The sequence below is a fragment of the Macaca nemestrina genome, chromosome 17 (genome assembly GCF_043159975.1).
Source record: "Macaca nemestrina isolate mMacNem1 chromosome 17, mMacNem.hap1, whole genome shotgun sequence".
Taxonomy (NCBI): Eukaryota; Metazoa; Chordata; class Mammalia; order Primates; family Cercopithecidae; genus Macaca; species Macaca nemestrina.
The window spans coordinates 2,690,954-2,715,215 of record NC_092141.1 but is presented as its reverse complement, the minus strand read 5'-3'; the positions used below and the strand labels follow the sequence as shown (position 1 = coordinate 2,715,215).

Below are 24,262 nucleotides of genomic sequence, written 5' to 3'. Positions count from 1 at the left end.
CTAAATGTTGTAATAAGTAGAGTGTTACTTTCATCATTAAAATAGTTTAATGGATTCAAAGTCTCTTGGGTGACTAGATCTTCCTTTTCTTCGTTTTTTTTTCCACTTGCATTTTGATTAGTTGTCACAAGATGCCTGTTGAGAGTAGCTAGGATCTAGTGGGTAGGCATATTTTAAATGTGCAGCTAAAATAGGATTTTTAACACATCCAGTGACTTCTGCTTTTTCCATAACAAATACAACTGTTGCTGTAAACAGTGTATATATGACATTCAATCTGAAATGATTTGCTGTGTGGTATTCAGTTTAGTGCAAAGGTTAAAAGAAATATGAACTCCCTCCCAAGTGTCTGTTAATTGTCAATGGTATGTTTAACTCTTACTAGTCTTTCTTGTCTTCTAAATATTTCTTTTCCTTCATCTCCTGAAGAACCTTACGGTATCTTTTTTTTTTTTTTGAGACAAGCGCTTGCTCTGTCATCCAAGCTGGGGTGCAGTGGTGCAATCACTGCTCACTGCAGCCCTGACCTCCCAGGCTCAAGCAGTCCTACCACTTCAGCCCCCCTAGTAGCTGGGGTCACAGGCATGCACCACCATGCCCAGCTATTTTTTGTAAGAGATGGGATCTTGCCATGTTGCCCAGGATGGTCTCGAACTCCTGGGCTCAAGTGATCCACCTGCCTCAGCCTCCCAAAGTGCTGGGATTACAGATGTGAGCCACCAAGCCCATCCAGTATCTTTCTTTGTTGTTCTAGGCCTTTTCTTGGCTTCTGATAGCTCCAGTCTATTTAATCTGTTCAGGAGTGCTAGTTTTAAAGGAAAGTGTTAATTAACCTGTTTTATGCTGTTATTTTATCAGCACTAATTGCTCCTTATTTTCTCTTACTTCATCTTGTTCATAACATACCCAAAGCTTTAAATTCCTGGTTAATGATTCCTCCATTTATACACTTGCTTTTCTGGTTTTTTTTTTTTTTTTTTTGAAACAGAGTCTACCTCTGTCACCCAGGCTGGAGGGCAGTGCCACGATCTCAGCTCACTGCAGCCTCCACCTCCTGGGTTCAGGCGATTCTCCTGCTTCAGCCTCCTGTGTAACTGAGACTACAGATATGCACCACCATGCCCCGCTAATTTTTTTTTGTATTTTTTAATAGAGACAGGGTTTCCCCATGTTGGCCAGGCTGGTCTCGAACTCCTGACCCCAAGTGATCCTCCCGCCTTGGCCTTCCAGAGTGCTGGGATTACAGGTGTGAGCCACTGTGCCTGATGATAGTTTCTTAAAGGGAACATACTATTTTTCTTCTAAACATTTTTAAACCACCAAATGAAATTTATTATCCTTTAAATAACTTTACTGGGGTTTGTTTAAAGTAGTTTAGTTATACCAATTATTTCTTTGTTTTCAAAGGGAAAAAGGATTGCCTAAACAAAAATAGGTGCAGTCACCTCGTGTTGAATTCACAATCAAGACAAAATATTTGTTGATGCCCACTATTTCTAACGTAATATAGTAGTATTTTTCATACTTTAAAAATAATTAATTTTTCATATATGTTATTTAATGTATGATGTTGAAATACCAGGTTGCCAGTCTTCAACAGTTTTTGACCTATAAAATAGTTTTTGATGTATAAAAATGTCAGTTTTATACAGTTTTAATCTAATTTGTGATTTTAGAGACTCTTAAATTCTCTTAGAATTTTAGTCACTTGAAAATTCATCTTCGTAGTATGCATTTTGTATATAAACAATTAAATATTGAGTGTATATCCTTTAATCTGAAATTTCCCTTTTAATGCGATTAGGTGAATTTTGTGACAGGTGATTATAATGCTCAGTGAGAAAAGCAGGAGACAGAATATGTATTGTTTGGCTAAATTGTTATAAAACAAGAAGGAAACGTGTAAAACATTACGATATTGTTAACTCTTATTTTATGTGCATTTGAAGGTATAAGATAACCACATTTATATGTTTCAGTCAGTCGTTCTGAGGTAAACTTAAGTGATTCCCATTTATGTGTGCAGTTGCATGAGTTTAGACAAAAGTGGAACATTTCTATCACCCTAAAAAGTTTCCTGTTCCCCTCTGCAGTCTGTCCACGCTGTGCTCCCAGCTTCCTGTAGTCCTGATGTACTTTCTGTCCCAACAGTTTTGTGTGTTCTAGACTTTTCATACAAATGGAGGCATAGAAAATGCAGGTTTTGATTGTCTGGTTTCTTTCATGTAGCATAGCCATGCTTTTTTTGTGTCAGTGGCCTGTCCCTTTTGTTGCTAAAAAGGCTGAGGATACCACAGTTTGTTCATCCATTTGCCAGTTGATGGACATTTGGATCATTTCCAGGATTTGACTAGTAGGAATAAAACTGAACATTTGCTTATAATTTTTTCTGCGTAATTAAATTTTCCTCCATCTTAAGTAAATACCTGAGAGGAGGACTCCTGGTCCTGTTGTAAGTATATGTTTAACTTTATAAGAAGCTGCTTTTCAAAGTGACTGTACAGTATTTTACATTCCCACCAGCAATATCTGAGAGTTTCCATTGACACCATTTGGTACTGTTGTCACCTTTTGAAAATGTATCTGTTCTCATGGGTGGGTGTAGTGGTCTCTCATTATGATTAGAATCTGCATTTCTCTGGTGGCTGGTGATAGGAAGCATCCGCGTGTGCTTATTGGTCATTCCCGTATCTCCTTTTTATTGGTTTATTAATCTTACTGACTGGTCGTTCTTTTTTTTTTTTTTTTTTTGAGACGGAGTCTCGCTCTGTCGCCCAGGCTGGAGTGCGGTGGCCGGATCTCAGCTCACTGCAAGCTCCGCCTCCCGGGTTTACGCCATTCTCCTGCCTCAGCCTCCCGAGTAGCTGGGACTACAGGCGCCCGCCGCCTCGCCCAGCTAGTTTTTTGTATTTTTTAGTAGAGATGGGGTTTCACCGGGTTAGCCAGGATGGTCTCGATCTCCTGACCTCGTGATCCGCCCGTCTCGGCCTCCCAAAGTGCTGGGATTACAGGCTTGAGCCACCGCGCCCGGCCTTTTTTTTTTTTTTTTTTTTTTTTTTTTTTTTGAGACGGAGTCTCGCTCTGCTGCCCAGGCTGGAGTGTAGTGGCCGGATCTCAGCTCTCTGCAAGCTCCGCCTCCTGGGTTCACGCCATTCTCCCACCTCAGCCTCCCGAGTAGCTGGGACTACACGCACCTGTCACCTCGCCCGGCTAGTTTTTTGTATTTTGTTAGTAGAGACGGGGTTTAACCGTGTTAGCCAGGATGGTCTTGATCTCCTGACCTCGTGATCCGCCCGTCTCGGCCTCCCAAAGTGCTGGGATTACAGGCGTGAGCCACCGCGCCCGGCCTGACTGGTTGTTCTTTATAGATTCTGAGTACAGTCCATTGTCAAATGTGTTTTGCAAGTATTTCCTCCCAGTCTGTAGTTGGGTTTGCATTTTTATGAATCTCTTTTAAAGAGCACAATTTTGAACTTTTAAGGGCCTTTATTTAAAATCAACTGACCTTATAAGTGAGTTATTTCTGGACTCTGTTCCATTCTGTTAATCTGTGTCTATCTTATGCCAGTACCATATGGTCTGAATTATCATAGCTTTATAGAAGTCTTGAAATCCGGCAGTGCACATCCTCTATCTTTGTTATTTTTTTTCAAAATTGTTTTCAGCCAGACATGGTGACGCACGCCTGTGATCCCAGCATGCTGGGAGGCTGAGGCAGGAGGACTGCTTGCGTGCAGGAGTTCGAGACCAGCCTGTGCAACATAGTGATGCCCTGGCTTTGTGGAAAAACATTCGTTTTAGCTAGTGGCAATCTTTTGCATCTCCATATAAATTTCAGCCTCAGTTTATCAGTTTTCATGAAAATTTATGGTTGGGATTGTGTTGAATTTATAGATTAAGTTGGAAAGAACTGATACCTTAACAATAATGAGTCTTCCATTCCAACCTGGTTTAGCTGTTCATTTATTTAGGTCTTATCTTTCAGCAGTGCTTTGTAGTTTTCTTTACACACATTATATGAATTTTATTCCTAAGTATTTTGTGTATTTTCATGCTACCATAAATGGCATTTTACAATTTTAATTTCTAAATTATGTATTGCTACTCTAAGAAAATACAGTTGATTTATTAGTATTTTACTTTTTTTTTTTTTTTTTTTGAGATGGAGTCTCGCTGTGTCTCCCAGGCTGGAGTGCAGTGGCGTGATCTCGGCTCACTGCAAGCTCCGCCTCCCGGGTTCACGCCATTCTCCTGCCTCAGCCTCCCAAGTAGCTGAGACTACAGGCGCCCGCCACCACGCCCGGCTAGTTTTTTGTATTTTTTTTTTTTTAGTAGAGACGGGGTTTCACCATGTTAGCCAGGATAGTCTCGATCTCCTGACCTCGTGATCCACCCGCCTCGGCCTCCCAAAGTGCTGGGATTACAGGCTTGAGCCACCGCGCCCGGCCTAGTTTTCTTATCATTGTAAGAAATGATATGATTTGTCGATGTAATACTGGCCTTATGGGCCTGGTGTGGTGGCTCACGCCTGTAATCCCAACACTTTGGGAGGCCGAGGTGGGTGGATCACGAGGTCAGGAGATTGAGACCATCCTGGCTAACACGGTGAAACCCCCGTCTCTACTAAAAATAAAAAAATTAGCCGGGCATGGTGGCAGGTGCCTGTAATCCCAGCTACTTGGGAGGCTGAGGCAGGAGAATGGCATGAACCCAGGAGGTGGAGCTTGCAGTGAGCCGAGATCGTGCCACTGCACTCCAGCCTGGGCGACAGAGTGAGAGTCTGTCTCAAAATAAATAAATAAAAATAAATAAATAAATACTGGCCTTATGAGTTGGGAAGTGTTCCCTCTTGTAAAATTTTTTGGAAGAGTTTGCATAGAATTAATATTTTTTATTCCTTAAATGTTTAGTAGAATTCACTAGTGAAAGTGACTTGGGTCTGGAAAGTTTTTAATACAAATTCAATTTCTTTAATTGATAGAGAACTATTCAAGTTATCTATTTCTTTGTCAGGCACAGTGGCTCATGCTTGTAATTCCAGCACTTAGGGAGGCTGAGGTGGGTGGATCAGCTGAGGTCAGGAGTTTGAGACCAGCCTGGCCAACATGGTGAAGTGCTGTCTGTACTAAAAATACAAAAGAAAATTAGGAGGGTGTGGTGGCGCATGCTTTTAATCCCAACTACTGAGGAGGCTGAGGCAGGAAAATCGCTTGAGCCCGGGAGGCGGAGGTTGCAGTGAGTGGAGATCACGCCACTGTACTCCAGCCTGGGCGACAGAGTGAGACTGTCTCAAAAACAAAAAAATTAGCTGGGCCTGGTGGCACACACATATAATCCCAGCTACTTGGGAGGCTGAGGCAGGAAAATCGCTTGAGCCCAGGAGGCGGAGGTGGCAGAGAGTCCAGATCGTGCCACTGCACTCCAGCCTGGGCAACAGAGCAAGACTCGATCTCAAAAAAAAAAAAAAAAAAAAAGAAAACTATTCAAGTTATCTATTTCTTCTTGAGTAATCTTGGGTAGTTTGTGTTTTTGAAGGAATTTGTTTCATCAAAGTTGTGAAATTTGTTGGCAAAAAGTTGTTCTATACTCTCTTCACATCCTTTAATACCTGGAGGATCTGTGGGACGTCCGCTCTTTCAGTTCTGATACTGAGAGTTCGCGTCTTCTTTTTTTCTTGACTTCAAGAAAATTTGTTTTCAAAGAACCAGCTCTTGATTTCATTATTCTTCTCCATTGTTTGTTTTCTCTTTCCTCAGTTTCTGCTCTAATCTTTGTTTTTTCCTTTCTTCTTCTTACTTGGGTTTCATTTGCTCTTGTTAATTTGCTTTACAAATCATTAACTCCGTCAGCATATGTGACCTTCGATCTGTGTCTCATCAACTCAGCAAGACGTTGGACTGTGTTCGAATTTCTTTTCCCTGTACTGCAGTCTGGGAATTTCCTTCAAGCAGGAAGCTCTGGCAAATGCAGACTCACCTTGTTTGTTTCTGGGACTGTAGGTCTGCACTGCCAGTTGTCCAGTGTCTGAAAAACAGCTCTTTTATATGTTTTGTCCAGTTTCCTGGTTGTTTATGGTGGAAGGGCAATTCCTGTAGTAACTCATCTTTCATGGGCTGAAGCAGAGGTCCTTTACAAACTTTTCAGAATAATCAGAAGAAATAAATTCTGTCTCTTTACCTTTTAATCAGTTCAGTCCAACTTCTCCACATTCCTTCTTCTGGATTTGTTTTTACTCTAGAACAAATTGATTTCATGATCTGTTGAAACTCATTATCTATCCTTAAATTACTTGCAGATGAGGACATCTCACAATATAGGTTCATGCTGGATCTTATAAGTTCTCTTAGTATGATGTTTTTGTTGTTCTTTATTTTCTAATTTCTGTCCTAGAGCTAAACAGCCTTCATTGTAAGCATGACAGATGAGACTGCTTTACTCAAATATTTAATATGTAGCCCTGAAGCACTGGAGAGGCTAAGTGCATATATATATATATATATATATATATATATATATATATATATATATATATATATTTTATTAAGTTGCCTTGGGCTTGTTTTCCATCATTAGATTTGGTCTTTGTCTAAATACATTATATGCAATTCTTGTTATTTTTCACTTGTGACCTTACTCAGTGTTTGTTTGTTACTATTCTCATCTTATTCACTTGAATAAGCTTAGTTTAAAATTTTAACCACATAAACAGTATTTACTTGTCTGATTTTTTTTTTCCCCTAGATGGTATAGCTGTATGCTGGGAAAGAAATGCAGCCTGGCGCCTCTGAAGGAAGAGCTTCGCATACAAGGGGTGAGGCTTCCTCATTACTGTTCTCACGTAGCTACTTTTCTTTGTATCCATGGGGCACAAGTAGTTTTGCTACATTGATGTATTGCATTGTGGTGAAGTCAGGGCCTTCAATGTAACTATCACTGGAACAATTAAGCAACCTCCCATCACCCGGTCTCCCGCTCCCCAACCACAAGTCTTCATTCATCCATCATTCCATACTTTGCTTCCATGTGTACACATTATTTAACTCTACTTAGAACTAAGAACATGTGGTGTTTGTCTTTCTATGTCTCAGTTGTTTCACATAAGATAATGGCCTCCAGCTGGCTGGGCACGGTGGCTCACGCCTGTAATCCCAGCACTTTGGGAGGCCAAGGCAGGTAGATCTCGAGGTTAGGAGATTAAGACCATCCTGGCTAACATGGTGAAACCCTGTCTCTACTAAAAATACAAAAAAAGTAGCTGGGTGTGGCGGTGGGCGCCTGTAGTCCTAGCTACTTGGGAGGCTGAGGCAGGAGAATGGCATGAACCCGGGAAGCGGAGCTTGCAGTGAGCCGAGATTGCACCACTGCACTCCAGCCTGGGCAACAGACTGGACACAGGCTGTCTCCAGACAGACTGCGTCTCAAAAAAAAAAAAAAAAAAAAAAGGATAATGGCCTCCAGTTCTATCCATGTTGCCGAAGACACAATTTCATTCTTCTTTATGGCTGAATAGTATTCCATTATATGTGTATACTACTTTTTTTTTTTTTTGAGACACAGTCTCGCTCTGTCGCCCAGGCTGGAGTGCAGTGGCCGGATCTCAGCTCACTGCAAGCTCCGCCTACCGGGTTCCCGCCATTCTCCTGCCTCAGCGTCCCGAGTAGCTGGGACTACAGGCGCCCGCCACCTCGCCCGGCTAGTTTTTTTTTTTTTTTGTATTTTTTTTTTAGTAGAGACGGGGTTTCACCGTGTTAGCCAGGATGGTCTCGATCTCCTGACCTTGTGATCCGCCCGTCTCGGCCTCCCAAAGTGCTGGGATTACAGGCTTGAGCCACCGCGCCCGGCCTAAATATTTTTTTTTTTTTATCCAATCCTTTGTTGATGGATACTTAAGTTAATTCAAGTCCAGATATCTTTTCTTTCTTTTCTTTTTTTTTTTTTTTTTTTGACCAGGTCTAGCTCTGTTCCCAGGCTGGAGTACAGTGGTGGGATCATGACTCACTGTAACCTTGACCTCCTGGGCTCAACTCATCCTCCCGCCTCAGCCTCCTGAGCAGCTGGGACTCTAGGCACATGGCACCATCCCTAGCTATTTTGTTTTTTTTTGTTGTTGTTGTTGTTTTTTTTTTTTTTTGAGACGGAGTCTCGCTGTGTCTCCTAGGCTGGAGTGCAGTGGCGTGATCTCGGCTCACTGCAAGCTCCGCCTCCCGGGTTCACACCATTCTCCCGCCTCAGCCTCCCAAGTAGCTGAGACTACAGGTGCCCGCCACCACGCCCGGCTAGTTTTTTTGTATTTTTAGTAGAGACGGGGTTTCACCATGTTAGCCAGGATGGTCTCGATCTCCTGACCTCGTGATCCACCCGCCTCGGCCTCCCAAAGTGCTGGGATTACAGGCTTGAGCCACCGTGTCCGGCCTTTGTTTTTTTTTTTTATTAGTAGTGATGGGGTCTTGCTGTGCTGCCCAGGCTGGTCTCAAACTCCTGGGCTCAAGCAGTCCTCTCACCTCAGCCTCCCAAAGTGCTGGGATTACAGGTGTGCATCGTTGTACCCCACCTAATGATTTCTTTTCCTTTGGAACTAAGTCTTCTAGTATTTTGTATACTTTCAGGTATTACATTCAAGTCTTTAGCCCATCTTGAGGTTATTTTTCATATATACATATACTTTTTTCTTTCTTTCTTTTTTTTTTTTTTTTTTTTTTTAGAAATGGGGTCGGGCTAGGTGCAGTGGCTCACGCCTGTAATCCCAGCACTTTGGGAGGCCAATGCAGGCGGATCACAAGGTCAAGAGATCGAGACCATCCTGGGCAACATAGTGAAACCCCATCTCTACTAAAAATACAAAAATTAGTCAGGCATGGTGGCGGGCACCTGTTGTCCCAGCTACTCAGGAGGCTGAGACAGGAGAATCACTTGAACCTGGGAGGCAGAGGTTGCAGTGAGTTGAGATTGTGCCACTGCACTGCAGCCTGGTGACACAGCTAGACTCCATCTCAAAAAAAAAAAAAGAAAAAGATGGGGTCTTGCTCTGTCAACCAGACTGTAGTGTGGTTGCATGATCATAGTTTGCTGCAACCTCAAACTTCTAGGCTCAAGCGATCCTCCCACTTCAGCCTCCCAAGTAGCTGGGACTGTTGGCACACACCACCATGCCCAGCTAATTTTTAAATCTTTTTTTTTTTTTTTTTTTTTTTTTTTTTTTTTTTTGATCCGGAGTCTCACGCTGTTGCCCAGGCTGGAGTGCAGTGGCGCGATATCGGCTCACTGCAAGCTCCGCCTCCCGGGTTCCCGCCATTCTCCTGCCTCAGCCTCCTGAGTAGCTGGGACTACAGGCGCCCGCCACCGCGCCCGGCTAATTTTTTGTATTTTTAGTAGAGATGGGGTTTCACTGTGGTCTCGATCTCCTGACCTTGTGATCCGCCCGCCTCGGCCTCCCAAAGTGCTGGGATTACAGGCTTGAGCCACCGCGCCCGGCCAATTTTTAAATCTTTAGTAGAAACAAGGTCTCTCTGTGTTGCCCAGACTGGTTTCAAACTCCTGCACTCAAGTAATCCTTATTTTTTATAAAGATAGGGTCTTGCTGTATTGCCCAGGCTGGTCTCAAACTACTGGCCTCAAGTGATCCTCCCACCTTGGCCTCCCAAAGCGCTGGGATTACAGGCGTGACCCACGCACCTGACCTGTATCTACTCTGATGGTAGTTTTGAGTATAGAATTTTCTTTATACTCTAAAACTCTAAATTTTTTTTTTGTTTTGTTTTCTAAGTTCTATATTTTTAGGGCTAAAATGTATTTTTTATAGATTATTAAAACAAGGCCTTTTTTGACAATTATAACAGAGAAGGGTGGAGAAAAACAGATGAGTAGAATCTCAGAGAGAAACCGGAAATCAAAAAACCTGGTATCTACCACTGACCTCACATCGAACTCCTTTTTATTTTTAATTTTTTAAAATTTTTATTTTTTACCATGCCTCCAAGACAAGTTCAACTCACTCCTTTATAGATCCAGAAACTCAAGCTAGGTAGGTTTAAGGTTTTGTTGTGGGCCATGCAGTTAGCTCTGGGGGAACAGCAGCAGAACACAGTCTCGGTCCCGTGTGCTTCCCGCTAGGATGACATTCCGACATTCCACAAGAGTAGAGCCCCCTGCTCCTGTTTCAGAAGGCAGATCACAAGTAAGTACTCCCAGGCGGGGCAAAGTGGCTCATGTCTATAATCGCAGCACTTTGGGAGGCTGAGGCGGGCAGAATGCTTGAGCCCAGGAATTCACGACCAGCCTGGGCAACACAGTGAAATCCCATCTCAACAAAAAAATACAAAAAATTAGCCAAGTATGATGGCGCGTGCCTGTAGTCCCCACTACTCAGGAGGCTGAGGTGGGAGGATCCATTGAGCCTGGGAAGTCGAAGTTGCAGCAAGCTAAGATCACACCACTGAACTACAGTCTGGACGACAGAGTGAGACCCTGTCTCCCAAAACAATTTTCTTTTTTTTTTTTTTTTTTTTTTTTGAGACGGAGTCTGGCTCTGTCGTCCGGGCTGGAGTGCAGTGGCCGGATCTCAGCTCACTGCAAGCTCCGCCTCACGGATTTACGCCATTCTCCTGCCTCAGCCTCCCGAGTAGCTGGGACTACAGGCGCCCGCCACCTCGCCCGGCTAGTTTTTTGTATTTTTTAGTAGAGACGGGGTTTCACCGTGTTAGCCAGGATGGTCTCGATCTCCTGACCTCGTGATCCGCCCGTCTCGGCCTCCCAAAGTGCTGGGATTACAGGCTTGAGCCACCGCGCCCGGCCAATTTTCTTTTAAATAAAATAAATGCTCCCCCCGCCACTTCCACTTTCCTCCCAGTTTCTGGTGTTTGGTGTGAGTCAGAGGACTTCTCAGCAAAAGCGTCAGATGCACATCGGTGGGAGGAGCAGAGTTTCTGGTCTCTGGTTTCTCTCTGACGTCCTATTCTTTCTTCCTCTTTTCCTCACAATACCATTTCTTGGGTAAATTGTGAGAGCTACAAACTTGTTCCTTTACCTTTCTTAAAATCTGATTGATAAAAGAGATTATCTATCTGTATCTAGTCAGGCTTTAGTTGGCTTTCTTTCTAGAAAAGAAAACAAAAAATCATTTGAGGCCACTTATGGTGACTCACACCTGTAATCTCAGCACTTTGGGCGGCCAAGGTGGGCAGATTGCTTGAGGTCAGGAGTTCGAGAGCAGCTTGGCCAAGATGGTGAAACCCCGTCTCTACTAAAAATACAAAAATTAGCTGGACATGGTGGCACTCACCTGTAATCCCAGCCACTCGGGAGGCTGAGGCAGGAGAATTGCTTGAATCTGGGAGGCAGAGGTTGCATTGAGCCGAGACCGCACCATTGCACTCCAGTCTGAGTGACAGGGTGAGACTCTGTCTCAAAAAAAAACAACCAAAAAAACTCACTTGAGTCATATTACAAATAATTCTCTAAAGAGCTGTGTTTTTGGTGTTTCATATATTTGAACCTTTAAGTCACATCTATAAATTCTCTTATGTTTTATGGGAGAAAAAAATACAACTTTATTGAGAGATGAGTTATTATTAGGTAGCTGTGTATAACTGTTGTTTGATAATATTGTTTGTTAGCTGATTAAAAAGAAGGATCAACATAATACAGCATGAGGCGGCAGCCAGAAACATATTGGTAGAATGATTTCAGTTTGATGAGATGCTATCTTTGTTGGTTTCAGGTTCCTAAAGTCACCTACACTGAATTCTGTCAAGGTCGGACGATGAGATGGGCCTTAGCTTGGAGTTTTTATGATGATGTAACAGTACCAGTAAGTACAGACCTTGCTCAGCTTCGCCACCTGCCAGCCCATGGTGGGTTTCGGTCAGTCATAAGTGAACTGAATCACTAGTGTCCTGTTTAACTGAAGTTTGCCCCAAATACTTTTGTCAAAATGGAAAGGGGTTGTCACCAAGACACCTAGAAGGCTGGTCCTGGAGCCCGTGGAGCCTTCCTCTGTGAGTTTGTATAACACAGTGGTATTTGCTCAGCAGACAGAAATGTGTCTTTTAGGAATTAAAAATGTGGCCGGGCACAGTGGCTTGTGCCTGTAATTCCAGCACTTTGGGAAACTGAGCTGGGTGGATAACTTGAGGCCAGGAGTTTGAGACCTGCTGGCCAACATGGTGAAACCGTGTCTCAGCTAAAAATACAAAAATTAGCTGGACGTGGTGGTGCACACCTGTAATCCCAGCTACTAGGGAGGCTGAGGCACGAGAATTGCTTGAACCAAGGAGACAGAGGTTGTAGTGAGCTGAGACTATGCCACTGCACTCCAGCCTGTGCCACAGAGCAAGACTGTCTCAAAAGTATTAAAAATAAAATATTTTGCCAGGCGTGATGGCTCAAGCCTGTAATCCCAGCACTTTGGGAGGCCGAGACGGGCGGATCATGAGGTCAGGAGATCGAGACCATCCTGGCTAACACGGTGAAACCCCGTCTCTACTAAAAATACAAAAAATTAGCCGGGCGTGGTGGTGGGTGCCTGTGGTCCCAGCTACTCAGGAGGCTGAGGCAGGAGAATGGCTTGAACCCGGGAGGCCGAGCTTGCAGTGAGCCGACATCGCGCCACTCACTCCAGTGTGGGTGACAGAGCGAGACTCCGTCTCAAAAAAAAAAAATAAATAAATAAATAAAATAAAATATTTTAAAAAAAACAAGGGCTGGGCCCGGTGGCTCAAGCCTGTAATCCCAGTACTTTGGGAGGCCGAGACGGGCGGATCACGAGGTCAGGAGATCGAGACCATCCTGGCTAACACGGTGAAACTCCGTATCTACTAAAAAAAATACAAAAAACTAGCCGGGCGTGGTCACAGGCGCCTGTAGTCCCAGCTACTTGGGAGGCTGAGGCAGGAGAATGGTGTGAACCCGGGAGGCGGAGCTTGCAGCGAGCTGAGATATGGCCACTGCACTCCAGCTTGAGCGACAGAGCGAGACTCCGTCTCAAAAAAAAAAAGAAAATTGAGGTAACATAACCTGTAGAAACATTTTGCAGGTATAATTACGCTGGTGGACATTCCTCAGGAACTGAAAGTGAGGTCTCTATCTTTTCCTTACCACTGCCGCTTTCCTGGAATAGCTGCCTCCTGGGGCTCCTGGAGAACGCAGAAGTTGACGTTTTGGATTGCAGGTTTTGATGTGTAACACTCGGGGATCATTCTAATGAAGGGTTCTATCTCGGCTTTCAGATTCGCACCAGAATGTTAACCATTTCTGAAGCTGTGTGATAGATCATTATCTCTTTCTATTTTGTGTATGCTAGAACATTTTCTGGAATAAAAAGTTGAAAGAAATGATTTGTGACCAGACCTGGTGGCTCACACCTGTGATCTCCACGCTCTGGGAGGCCGAGGCGGGCTGATCACTTGAACTCAGGAGCTGGAAACCAGCCTAGGCAACATGGTGAAATCCCGTCTCTACAAAACATACAACGATTTTTGTATTTTGATGGCGCATGCCTGTAGTCCCAGCTGCTGGGGAGGCTGAGGTGGGAGGATCACTTGAGCCCGGCAGGTGGAGGCTGCAGTGAGCCCCGATCGTGTCACTGCACTTTCTGCACTTCAGCCTGGGGCAACAGAGTGAGACCCTGTCCCAAAAAAAAAAAAAAAAAAGATTTGTTCACAAATGTCTCTTTGTCCTCAGTGCTGCTATAGGTAAAGGAAAACCGCCTCTGAGCTGGCCAGACCGAATGATCTGGGCAGTGCTGAGAGGCAGTGACAGAATAGCCTCTGCTGGTTCTCACAGTTCCCTCCCAGGTGTGGTTGGCTTCTTGTTGCCTGGAGATTCCCAACTGAAGCGTCTGCACACCCTGCTCAGCACGGGCTCTTCCTTTCCTTATATGTGCGGGGACCGACACCTGCTGCTTTACGTCTCCCCCCAGCGCCTACGGCAGGCTGGTTCTGGGTGCCGCTCTCCCAAGCTCTTGGCCGCTCTTGGTCTCTGAAGTCATCTTACCTGTTGCTGTGTGTCTGAGTCTCTTTCCCTGCCCTTGTAGGGTAGAGGAGTAGAGACATGTAGCACAAGGGAACAATTTGCAGATGCTGCCATGTTTCTGAAAACAGGAGCTTACATTCGAGGTTGAGCCTGTCCTGCTCTGCAGCTAGAAGCGCTGCTGGGTTGAAGTACGCTCCCCAGTGCCATTTGAATGGCCCTTTCCCTGAAGCGTAGACTCCTGGCCAGTGCAGTAAGGTATCTAGAGGTCTGTGTTTGAAATAGTCTCTGCTTAAAAAGATGCTTCTCCTTGTTTAACACCCCTCATCACCCCGAAGGATTATCCTTTCTGTCATTTTCTAGAATACCAGGGCCCTCACACCACATGGTTAAAATCATCAGTAATGCTCTGAGTTAGCCCCGTGGAGGCACAGCTGCAGGACAGTGGAACTGCACCTGTTTTCAAGTGCTTTCTGCTTAACCCGCCTCCCCCATGGGTCAGCAGCGCAGGTGGAAGAGCGGACAATGCGCCCTGGCACGCCACACCAGCTCGGAGACCGAGTCCTCCTGGCCCTCCTGGCCCTCCTGGATGAGTAGTAATGTCAGGTCCACATAGTAAAGGGCACTGCTTCTGTGTTAACAAAACCAGCTTATTTTGAAAAGGAACCCCCTACGCTTCCCTCTCCTCCTCTTCTCTGTTTTTGGGGCATCCTTCAGCCCCGTTCTTAGTTCTCAACCATCAGAATGCTAAGGGCCCCAGATTTCCCCATGCCAGAGTCTTCCTCCCTCCCCACCAGTACCCCAGCCCCAAAAGCTGCTAATAATGCACTCCCAAGTGTTCCATTAGACTCACTTCAACCGCTACAGGAAAAAACGGCAATTCCTGATTTGTAGTAACCCAGCAACAGTTTCTTAGCGCTGCTGCCCTTGATCAGCAACTGCTTTCCCCAGGGGGTCGTCCCAGGGTACTCACGAGGCGTGTATTTGGCGGTCCTCTTGGTTCTCTTCCCTCTTCCTAGACCTCTCTCCCCACCCTCGTTTTTTGAAAAGCCCATCTGACTTTCCCCCTCTCGCTCCTGTTGGGGGTGAGGAAGGAGGAGGATGCTCCTTTAGACAAGGAATAGAGCTAGTTAAGCAGAAACATTGACCTATTTCCCCACCCCCACTCCCGCCATTTTAGGGTAAATGTGCAAGTTACTATGGCAACTTCTGTTTTCACTTATCGCAGGCCTCCTGACTCGTTTCTGTTGGTGCTGAATGCTGAAAAATTCTAATTCACTGGTGATTCACGTGTCCACACTCAGCCCATTCCTGTTGTCTGGATTTATTTTAGCAACAAAAAGACAGGTCCTAATGTTGATAGAATTTCGTTCCATAATTTCAACTAATGATGAATATAAGGAAGCGTGTTCTACAAACTGTTCTCTGCAGAATTCTGACAAGCCACTTACCTCTTTGTTCCAGCTCTCCTCTCATTGCCCAAGGCATTATTTAGTTTTATTTTGGTTTGCTTTAAGGAAGTTTGACGTTTGTTAAGAGAAAAGGGGGGAAATGTCGCCCCAGTGAGTTGCTCACTCTTGGTGTGAGCGCTGCTCAGGAACTCTGGGCTTGAAAAGGATCCTCTACATTGAAGACATTACCTTTAAGCCTGGGACCTGACTGACTGTCCAGGGAGTGAGAACTAGAGAGCTTTTTGGAGAGCAGATGGAGGAGAGGTGTCAAATTAATTAGGCAACTTTGTGCGTGTTGGAGGTGGTGTCCTGACAGAGCCTGGCTCCCTTCTCCATAGGTTTTCAGAGCCTGGCTCCCTGCTCCATAGGTTTTCAGTCCCGTCACATAGCTGAGGGGTGCCGTGCAGGGGCCCAGGGCGGGGCAGACATCAGGCTGGTACTTGAGGCCTCCCTCTCATTTTATTTTTTTTATTTTTATTTTTTTTTTTTTTGAGACGGAGTCTCACGCTGTTGCCCAGGCTGGAGTGCAGTGGCGCGATCTCGGCTCACTGCAAGCTCCGCCTCCCGGGTTCCCGCCATTCTCCTGCCTCAGCCTCCTGAGTAGCTGGGACTACAGGCGCCCGCCACCGCGCCCGGCTAATTTTTTGTATTTTTAGTAGAGACGGAGTTTCACTGTGGTCTCGATCTCCTGACCTTGTGATCCGCCCGCCTCGGCCTCCCAAAGTGCTGGGATTACAGGCTTGAGCCACCGCGCCCGGCCTCCCTCTCATTTTAAAGAGTTCATCTGCTTTTATCAATTTTATACATTGATTTATTTGTTGAAAGTGTCCTGCTGTTAAGAAATGGTTTGGGCGGCCGGGCGCGGTGGCTCACGCCTGTAATCCCAGCACTTTGGGAGGCCGAGGCGGGCGGATCACAAGGTCAGGAGATCGAGACCACGGTGAAACCCCGTCTCTACTAAAAATACAAAAAATTAGCCGGGCGCGGTGGCGGGCGCCTGTAGTCCCAGCTACTCAGGAGGCTGAGGCAGGAGAATGGCGTAAACCCGGGAGGCGGAGCTTGCAGTGAGCCGAGGTCGCGCCACTGCACTCCAGCCTGGGCAACAGAGCGAGACTCCGTCTCAAAAAAACAAAAAAACAAACAAACAAAAAAAAGAAATGGTTTGGGCTGGCTGTGGTGGCTGATAATCCCAGCACTTTGGGAGGCTGAGGTGGCGGATCACCTGAGGTCAGGAGTTTGAGTCCAGCCTGGCCAACATGGTGAAACCCCATCTCTACTAAAAATACAAAAGTTAGCTGGGTGTGGTGGTGCGCGCCTGTAATCCCAGCTACTGGGGAGACTGAGGCAGGAGAATCGCTTGAACCTGCAAGGCGGAGGTTACGGTGAGCCGAGGTCACGCCACTGCACTCCAGCCTGGATGACAGAGTGAGACTTGGTTTCAAAATAAAAGAAAGAAAGAAAGAAAGAGTTTGAAAACCAGTACTGTACCGGGCTGTGCATTATGCTACCAAATGGATGTGATGGCCAGGGGCCTGAGCTCTTGAGCAAAGCCAAAGCTTATTAGGTAGGACCCTCTTCTTAGTTACTTTTCTTCTTAAGTGTGGTCTTCATTGTGATGATAAACAAATCAGACATTGTTTTCTGTTCTTTACAATGATCAGTTTTATAGGAAAGAAAAACACGTAGCGCTATTGATGCAGATTTGCATGTGAGTAAGTGTTGACATGGATGGTGGTAGCAAGAGTGGCCAGGAGTTGAGAAAAGGAAATGGCTCAGGCTGGGGCTAGTCAGGGACAGCTTTCCGGAGGAGAAGTCGCCAGCGTCTGGCTGTGGGCAGGTGGGTGGTGCTCCCAGTGTTTGTGGAATGTTTAAAGGAATGGTGTAGGACTTACATTGAAGAGCAACATTGTGAGCAAGAACCAGTAGATTTAGTATATTTGAAGCACTGGATATAATATTTGTTGTTATTTGAGTACTTCAATACATTATATTCTCATTTTATTTCCACCTGACAGCAGTCGAGTGAAGTAGATGGTATTACTCTCCATCTACTGGAGGCTCCAAAAAGTCAGCAACAGTATTCATAATAGCCCTAAATTAGAAGCACCTGAAATGTCTCTAGTAGAAACGGTAAATAAGTTGTAGTATATTCAGAAGCTGGAAACTACACAGTAATTGTGTTCCAGTGAATGAACCTGCCTTCACAACAATATGAATGAATCCCATACGCATAATTTACATGAAAAGGCTGGGCGCAGCAGCTCACGCCTGTAATCCTTGCATTTTGGGAGGCAGAGGCAGGTGGATCACCTGAGGTCAGGATTTCCAGACCATCCTGGCCAACATGGTGAAACCCTGTCTCTACTAAAAATACAAAAATTAGCTGGGCATGGTGGCGCATTCCTGTAGTCCAGATACTCGGGAGGCTGAGGGAGGAGAATTGCTTGAACCCGGGAGGCAGAGGTTGCAGCGAGCCGAGATTGCGCCACTGCACCCCAGCCTGGGCGACAAGAACAAGACTCCATCTCAATAATAATAATTTAATAATTTACATGAAAGAAGTCAGATACTGAAGACTGCAAACAGGTATAACCCGTGGTGATAGAAATCGGGATACTGAGAGGTTGGTAACGGTGAGTGAGCATGAGAGGGAATTTGGGTTCCTGGTAAATAAGACAACATTTATAACAGATACGCTTTTCTGTATGTACATTTCAATTTTTTAAAAAAATATATAAAAATATATCTGAATAGAACAGAATTAAGGCAACTGAAACTGTCTAAAGCTGATAATTCAACTTTAAATACAGATAGAAGCATATTTTTAGGTACAGCAGTGCTGTCTCTACAAAAAAATATATATATAGCCAGGAGTGGTGGTATGCGCCTGTAGTCCCATCTACTTGGGAGGCTGAGATGAGAAGATTGCTTGAGCCCAGTAGTTTGAGTCTGCAGTGAGCTGTGATTGCACCACTGCACTCCAGCTTGGGTGACAGAGCAAGACCTTGTCTTAAAAAAAAAAAAAAAAAGGAGTGGGGCGCTGGGCATGGTGGCTCATGCCTGTAATCCCAGCACTTTGGGAGGCTGAGGCAGGTGGATCAGCTGAGGTTAGGAGTTTGAGACTAGCCTGGCCAACATGGCGAAACCCTGTCTCCACTAAAAATAGAAAAAAATTAGCCAGGCATGGTGGCGGGTGCCTGTAATCCCAGCTACTCAGGAGGCTGAGACAGGAGAATCGCTTGAACCCGGTGAACCGAGATCATGCCACTGCACTCCACCCTGGGCGACAGAGCTAGACTCTGCCTCAAAAAAAAAAAAAAAAAAGAAAAGAAGCTTGATCAGATACAGGGTTGATTCTTGTTTTTTTTCCTTGGGGAGGGGGAGCAAGAATACTTTGTAGGTGGTATGTGTAGGCGGTATGTGTAGGCGGTGTGTGTGGGCGGTATGTGTATGTGTAGGCGGTGTGTGTGGGCGGTGTTTGTAGGCGGTGTGTGTAGGCGGTGTGTGTAGGTGGTGTGTGTGGGCGGTGTGTGTGGGCGGTGTGTGTAGGCGGTGTGTGTGGGCGGTATGTGTGGGCGGTGTGTGTAGGCGGTATGTGTATGTGTAGGCGGTGTGTGTGGGCGGCATGTGTGGGCGGTGTGTGTGGGCAGTGTGTGTATGTGTAGGCGGTGTGTGTGGGCGGTGTGTAGGCAGTGTGTGTAGGCGGTATGTGTATGTGTAGGTGTGTGTAGGTGGTGTGTGTAGGCGGTATGTGTGTAGGCGGTATGTGTGTAGGCGGTATGTGTGTGGGCGGTGTGTGTGGGCGGTGTGTGTAGGCGGTATGTGTAGGCAGTATGTGTATGTGTAGGCGGTGTGTGCGGGCGGTGTGTGCGGGCGGTGTGTGTGGGCGGTGTGTGTGGGCGGTGTGTGTATGTGTAGGTGGTATGTGTGGGCGGTGTGTGTGGGCGGTATGTGTATGTGTAGGCGGTGTGTGTGGGCGGTGTTTGTAGGCGGTGTGTGTAGGCGGTGTGTGTAGGTGGTGTGTGTGGGCGGTGTGTGTGGGCGGTGTGTGTGGGCGGTGTGTGTGGGCGGTATGTGTGGGCGGTGTGTGTAGGCGGTATGTGTATGTGTAGGCGGTGTGTGTGGGCGGTGTGTGTGGGCAGTGTGTGTATGTGTAGGCGGTGTGTGTGGGCGGTGTGTGTGGGCGGTGTGTAGGCAGTGTGTGTAGGCGGTATGTGTATGTGTAGGTGGTGTGTGTAGGTGGTGTGTGTAGGCGGTATGTGTGTAGGCGGTATGTGTGTAGGCGGTATGTGTGTGGGCGGTGTGTGTGGGCGGTGTGTGTAGGCGGTATGTGTAGGCGGTATGTGTAGGCGGTATGTGTATGTGTAGGCGGTGTGTGCGGGCGGTGTGTGCGGGCGGTGTGTGTGGGCGGTGTGTGTATGTGTAGGTGGTATGTGTGGGCGGTGTGTGTGGGCGGTATGTGTATGTGTAGGTGGTATGTGTGGGCGGTATGTGTAGGTGGTATGTGTGGGCGGTGTGTGTAGGTGGTGTGTGTGGGCGGTGTGTGTGGGCGGTATGTGTATGTGTAGGTGTGTGTGGGCTGTGTGTAGGCGGTGTGTGTGGGCGGTGTGTGTGGGCGGTGTGTGTAGGTGGTATGTGTAGGCGGTGTGTGTAGGCGGTATGTGTATGTGTGGGCGGTGTGTGTGGGCGGTGTGTGTGGGCGGTGTGTGTAGGCGGTATGTGTATGTGTGGGCGGTGTGTGTGGGCGGTGTGTGTAGGCGGTGTGTGTAGTGTAGGCGGTATGTGTATGTGTGGGCGGTGTGTGTGGGCGGTGTGTGTAGGTGGTGTGTGTAGGCGGTGTGTGTAGGCGGTGTGTGTAGGTGGTGTGTGTGGGCGGTGTGTGTGGGCGGTGTGTGTAGGCGGTATGTGTGTGTGTGGGCGGTGTGTGTGGGCGGTGTGTGTAGGCGGTGTGTGTAGGCGGTATGTGTATGTGTGGGCGATGTGTGTGGGCGGTGTGTGTAGGCGGTATGTGTATGTGTAGGCGGTATGTGTAGGCGGTGTGTGTAGGCGGTATGTGTATGTGTAGGCGGTGTGTGTGGGCGGTGTGTGTAGGCGGTATGTGTATGTGTAGGTGGTATGTGTGGGCGGTGTGTGTAGGCGGTATGTGTGGGCGGTGTGTGTAGACGGTATATATTACCACCTGGAAGCACATAATGTTAGATTGTGTCTTCGTGATGTGAGCAGTCATTCATGATCATTGCCGAGATTCATTAATTCATTTAGAGTTGCAAATAATGACATTCCAATTCTATTTGTCCCTTCATACAGAGGAAACTTCTCTGTATTAGTTATTAATAACTTTGAAGTACAGTTCATCTAGTAAAACAGGATAAATGTTTGATTCTTGACTGAGCACAGTGGCTCATGCCTGGAATCCCAGTGCTTTGGGAGGCCAAGGCGGGTAGATCACCTGAGGTCAGGAGTTTGAGACCAGCCTGGCCAACATAGTGAGACCCCGTCTCTACTAAAAATACAGATTTAGCTGGGTGTGATGGTACATGCGTGTAGTCCCAGCTACTCAGGAGGCTGAGGCAGGAGACTCGCTTGAACCCAGGAGGCGGAGTTTGCAGTGAGCTGAGATTGTACCACTACACTCCGCCTGTGAGACTACATCTCCAAAAAAAAAAAAAAGTTTCATTCTTCTGCTTTATCAGTTTTAAAAATAATGAGTTGGCTGGGCGCAGTGGCTCACGCCTGTAATCCCAGCACTTTGGGATGCCAAGGCGAGTGGATCACCTGAGGTCGGGAATTCGAGACCAACCTGACCAACATAGAGAAACTCTGTCTCTACTAAAAAAACAAAATTAGCCGGGCGTGGTGGTGCATGCCTGTAATCCCAGCTACTTGGGAGGCTGAGGCGGGAAAATCACTTGAACCTAGGAGACAGAGGTTGTAGTGAGCCGAGATCGCGCCACTGCACTCCAGCCTGGGCAACAAGAGCAAAACTCTGTCTCAAAAAATAAATAAAATAAAATAAATAAATAAAAACAATGAGTTGGTGGTTCCCTAGCATCTTCCAAAAGTGACCAAAGAGGGTGGTTTGGTATTATTTGGTAGAGTCTTATGAACTCATGGATTACTTTTTTTTTTCTTTTTATTAAATAGAGATGAGGTCTTACTATGTTGCCCAGGCTGGTCTCGAACTCCTGGGCTCAAGTGATCCTCCTGCTTCTGCCTCCCAAAGTGCTGAGATTATAGGCGTGAGCCACCGTGTCCCTCTGGATTACGATTTTTTAATATATTTTCAATTCATTACACTTACTATCTTTACTGAGGTACAGTTAACCATCTTTGACCATGGAGAATTTATTCAGCTTGGCTTGTGAGTCTTTTTTTATCATATCCACTGTAGTCTTTGATGGCTTTCTTGCTTTCTGGTATCACAGGTTGTTCTAGGCTCGTATTTTTTCCTCTCTCAGATCTGGAATCAACCATTTCTCCCAGGAGATCTGGTTTATTTTACTGGGAAGTCATATTTAAAGGTATTCATCTGGGCACTAGGGATGGTACCAGGTTAGTCATTGTTTCTAGAGGCTTTTTCAGCAGAGCTAGGAATTACTATTTTTAAGATAAAATATGTTGCGAGTTCTTGTCGATTCCTTTCCTTTCTTTTCCTTTCCTCCTCTCCCTGGCCCTTCCTTTCCCATCCCTCTCCTTCCTTCTTCACTCCCTCCCTCCCTTCTTCCTTCTTCCACCCCTCCCCTCCCCTCCCCTCCCCTCCCCTCCCCTCCCCTTCCCTTCCCTCTCTTCCTTGCCACCACACCCAGCTGATTTTTTTTTTTTTTTGCGGAGGGGGGGGTGTTGGTGGTAAAGATGGAGTTTTGCCATGTTGCCCCATTCGGTCTCAAACTCTTGGGCTCAAGTGATCCTCCTGCCTCAACCTCCCAAAGTGCTGGGATTGCAGGTGTGAGCCACTGTGCCCGGCATATACTTGCTGATACTTTATTCAGTTTCACATCTGCAGGTTTTTACTTAATTTCATCAATTGTCCATCTATATCTCCCATTCAAAAATCTTGTGACTGCAGTGGTGCACACCTGTAATCCCAGCTACTCGGGAGGCTGAGGCGGGGGGGATCACTTGAGTTCAGGTGTTTGAGGCCAGCCTGGGCAACCAGAAGACCCTAATCTCTTAAAAAAAGAAAAAAAATCCCATGCCAAAAAATCCAGTCCTCAGCAAACATATTACTCGTTAATTTCATCGCACAATAGACCACAAGAGTCTTGAAAGTAACGTTACCATCAACAAAGTGGTTTCTGGAAATAGCTATTTTTTTTTTTTTTACTTTTACATTTCTTTTTTGTCCTTGGAGACTCTCACGGTGGATTTCAAAGTCATTTGGAATGTTTCCACTCTGAATTTTCTGCCATGGAGTCAGGACAGAGGTTCGTTTGTTTCATTTTACTTCAGATTTTTAGAAAGTGCCTTTTTTGTTGTTAATTTTGTTTTGTAATAAAATATATTTCGGCCGGGCGCGGTGGCTCAAGCCTGTAATCCCAGCACTTTGGGAGGCCGAGACGGGCGGATCACGAGGTCAGGAGATCGAGACCATCCTGGCTAACACGGTGAAACCCCGTATCTGCTAAAAAATACAAAAATCTAGCCGGGCGCGGTGGCGGGCGCCTGTAGTCCCAACTACTCTGGAGGCTGAGGCAGGAGAATGGCGTGAACCCGGGAGGCGGAGCTTACAGTGAGCTGAGATCTGGCCACTGCACTCCAGCCTGGGCGGCAGAGCCAGACTCTGTCTCAAAAAAAAAAAAAAAAAAAAAAAATATATATATATATATATATATATATATATATTTCTAATTTATCTACCTGTGAAATGAAAAACAAATCAAATCTCAAAAGAATGGTCAGAAGTCTTAACTTCTTTCTCCTATCTCATTCATCCTAATCCTTTACTTCCTCATGGGTTACTATTTAAACAATTTTATACTTTATCATTCCTTTATTTGTTTTTTTTTTTTTTTTTTTTTTTTTTTTTGAGACGGAGTCTCGCTCTGCCGCCCGTGCTGGAGTGCAGTGGCCGGATCTCAGCTCACTGCAAGCTCCGCCTCCCGGGTTCCCGCCATTCTCCTGCCTCAGCCTCCCGAGTAGCTGGGACTACAGGCGCCGCCACCTCGCCCGGCTAGTTTTTTTGTATTTTTTAATAGAGACGGGGTTTCACCGTGTTAGCCAGGATGGTCTCGATCTCCTGACCTCGTGCTCCGCCCGTCTCGGCCTCCCAAAGTGCTGGGATTACAGGCTTGAGCCACCGTGTATTTTTATTTTTGAGCCAGAGTCTTGCTGTGTTGCCCTGGCTGGAGTGCTGTGGCACGATGTCGGCTCACCGCAGGCCCTGCCGCCTGGGTTCAAGCAATTCTCCTGCCTCAGTCTCCCGAGCAGCTAGGATTACAGGTGCACGCCTCCATGCCCGGCTCTTGTTTGTTTGTTTGTTTCATATTTTTAGTAGAGATGGGGTTTCACCATGTCAGCCAGGCTGGTCTTGAATTCTCCTGACCTCAAGTGATCTGCCTGCCTTGACCTCCCAAAGTGCTGGGATTGCAGGCGTGAGCCACGGCGCCCGGGCCATTTTTTCAAATTCGAGGAAATACATGCGTGTATTTATTACTTATCATTACTCCTTCTCAAACAGGTAGCACTCTGCAGTGAGTTTTCTTCCCCTTGCTATTTTTATTTTTATTTTTTTTTTTTTGAGACAGAGTCTTGCCCGCCTCAGCCTCCCAAAGTGCTGGGATTACAGGCATGAGCCATGGCACCCGGCTGCTATTTTTACTTTTTACTGTTTTAACATAATCCTGGGG

At 46.1% G+C, this 24,262-nt stretch overlaps 1 protein-coding gene across 2 annotated transcripts in view; it reads left to right on the top strand.

Annotated features, from left to right (window-relative positions):
• The window catches only part of LOC105474302 (methyltransferase 16, RNA N6-adenosine), a 90,663-nt gene that overhangs the window by 55,489 nt on the left and 10,912 nt on the right, over positions 1-24,262 (top strand). For both annotated transcript variants that reach the window (XM_071082123.1, XM_071082122.1), the window contains exons 7-8: positions 6,742-6,811; positions 11,717-11,806. In XM_071082123.1, the coding sequence (XP_070938224.1) occupies positions 6,742-6,811; positions 11,717-11,806 (160 nt within the window). The remainder of the gene's footprint in view (positions 1-6,741; positions 6,812-11,716; positions 11,807-24,262) is intronic.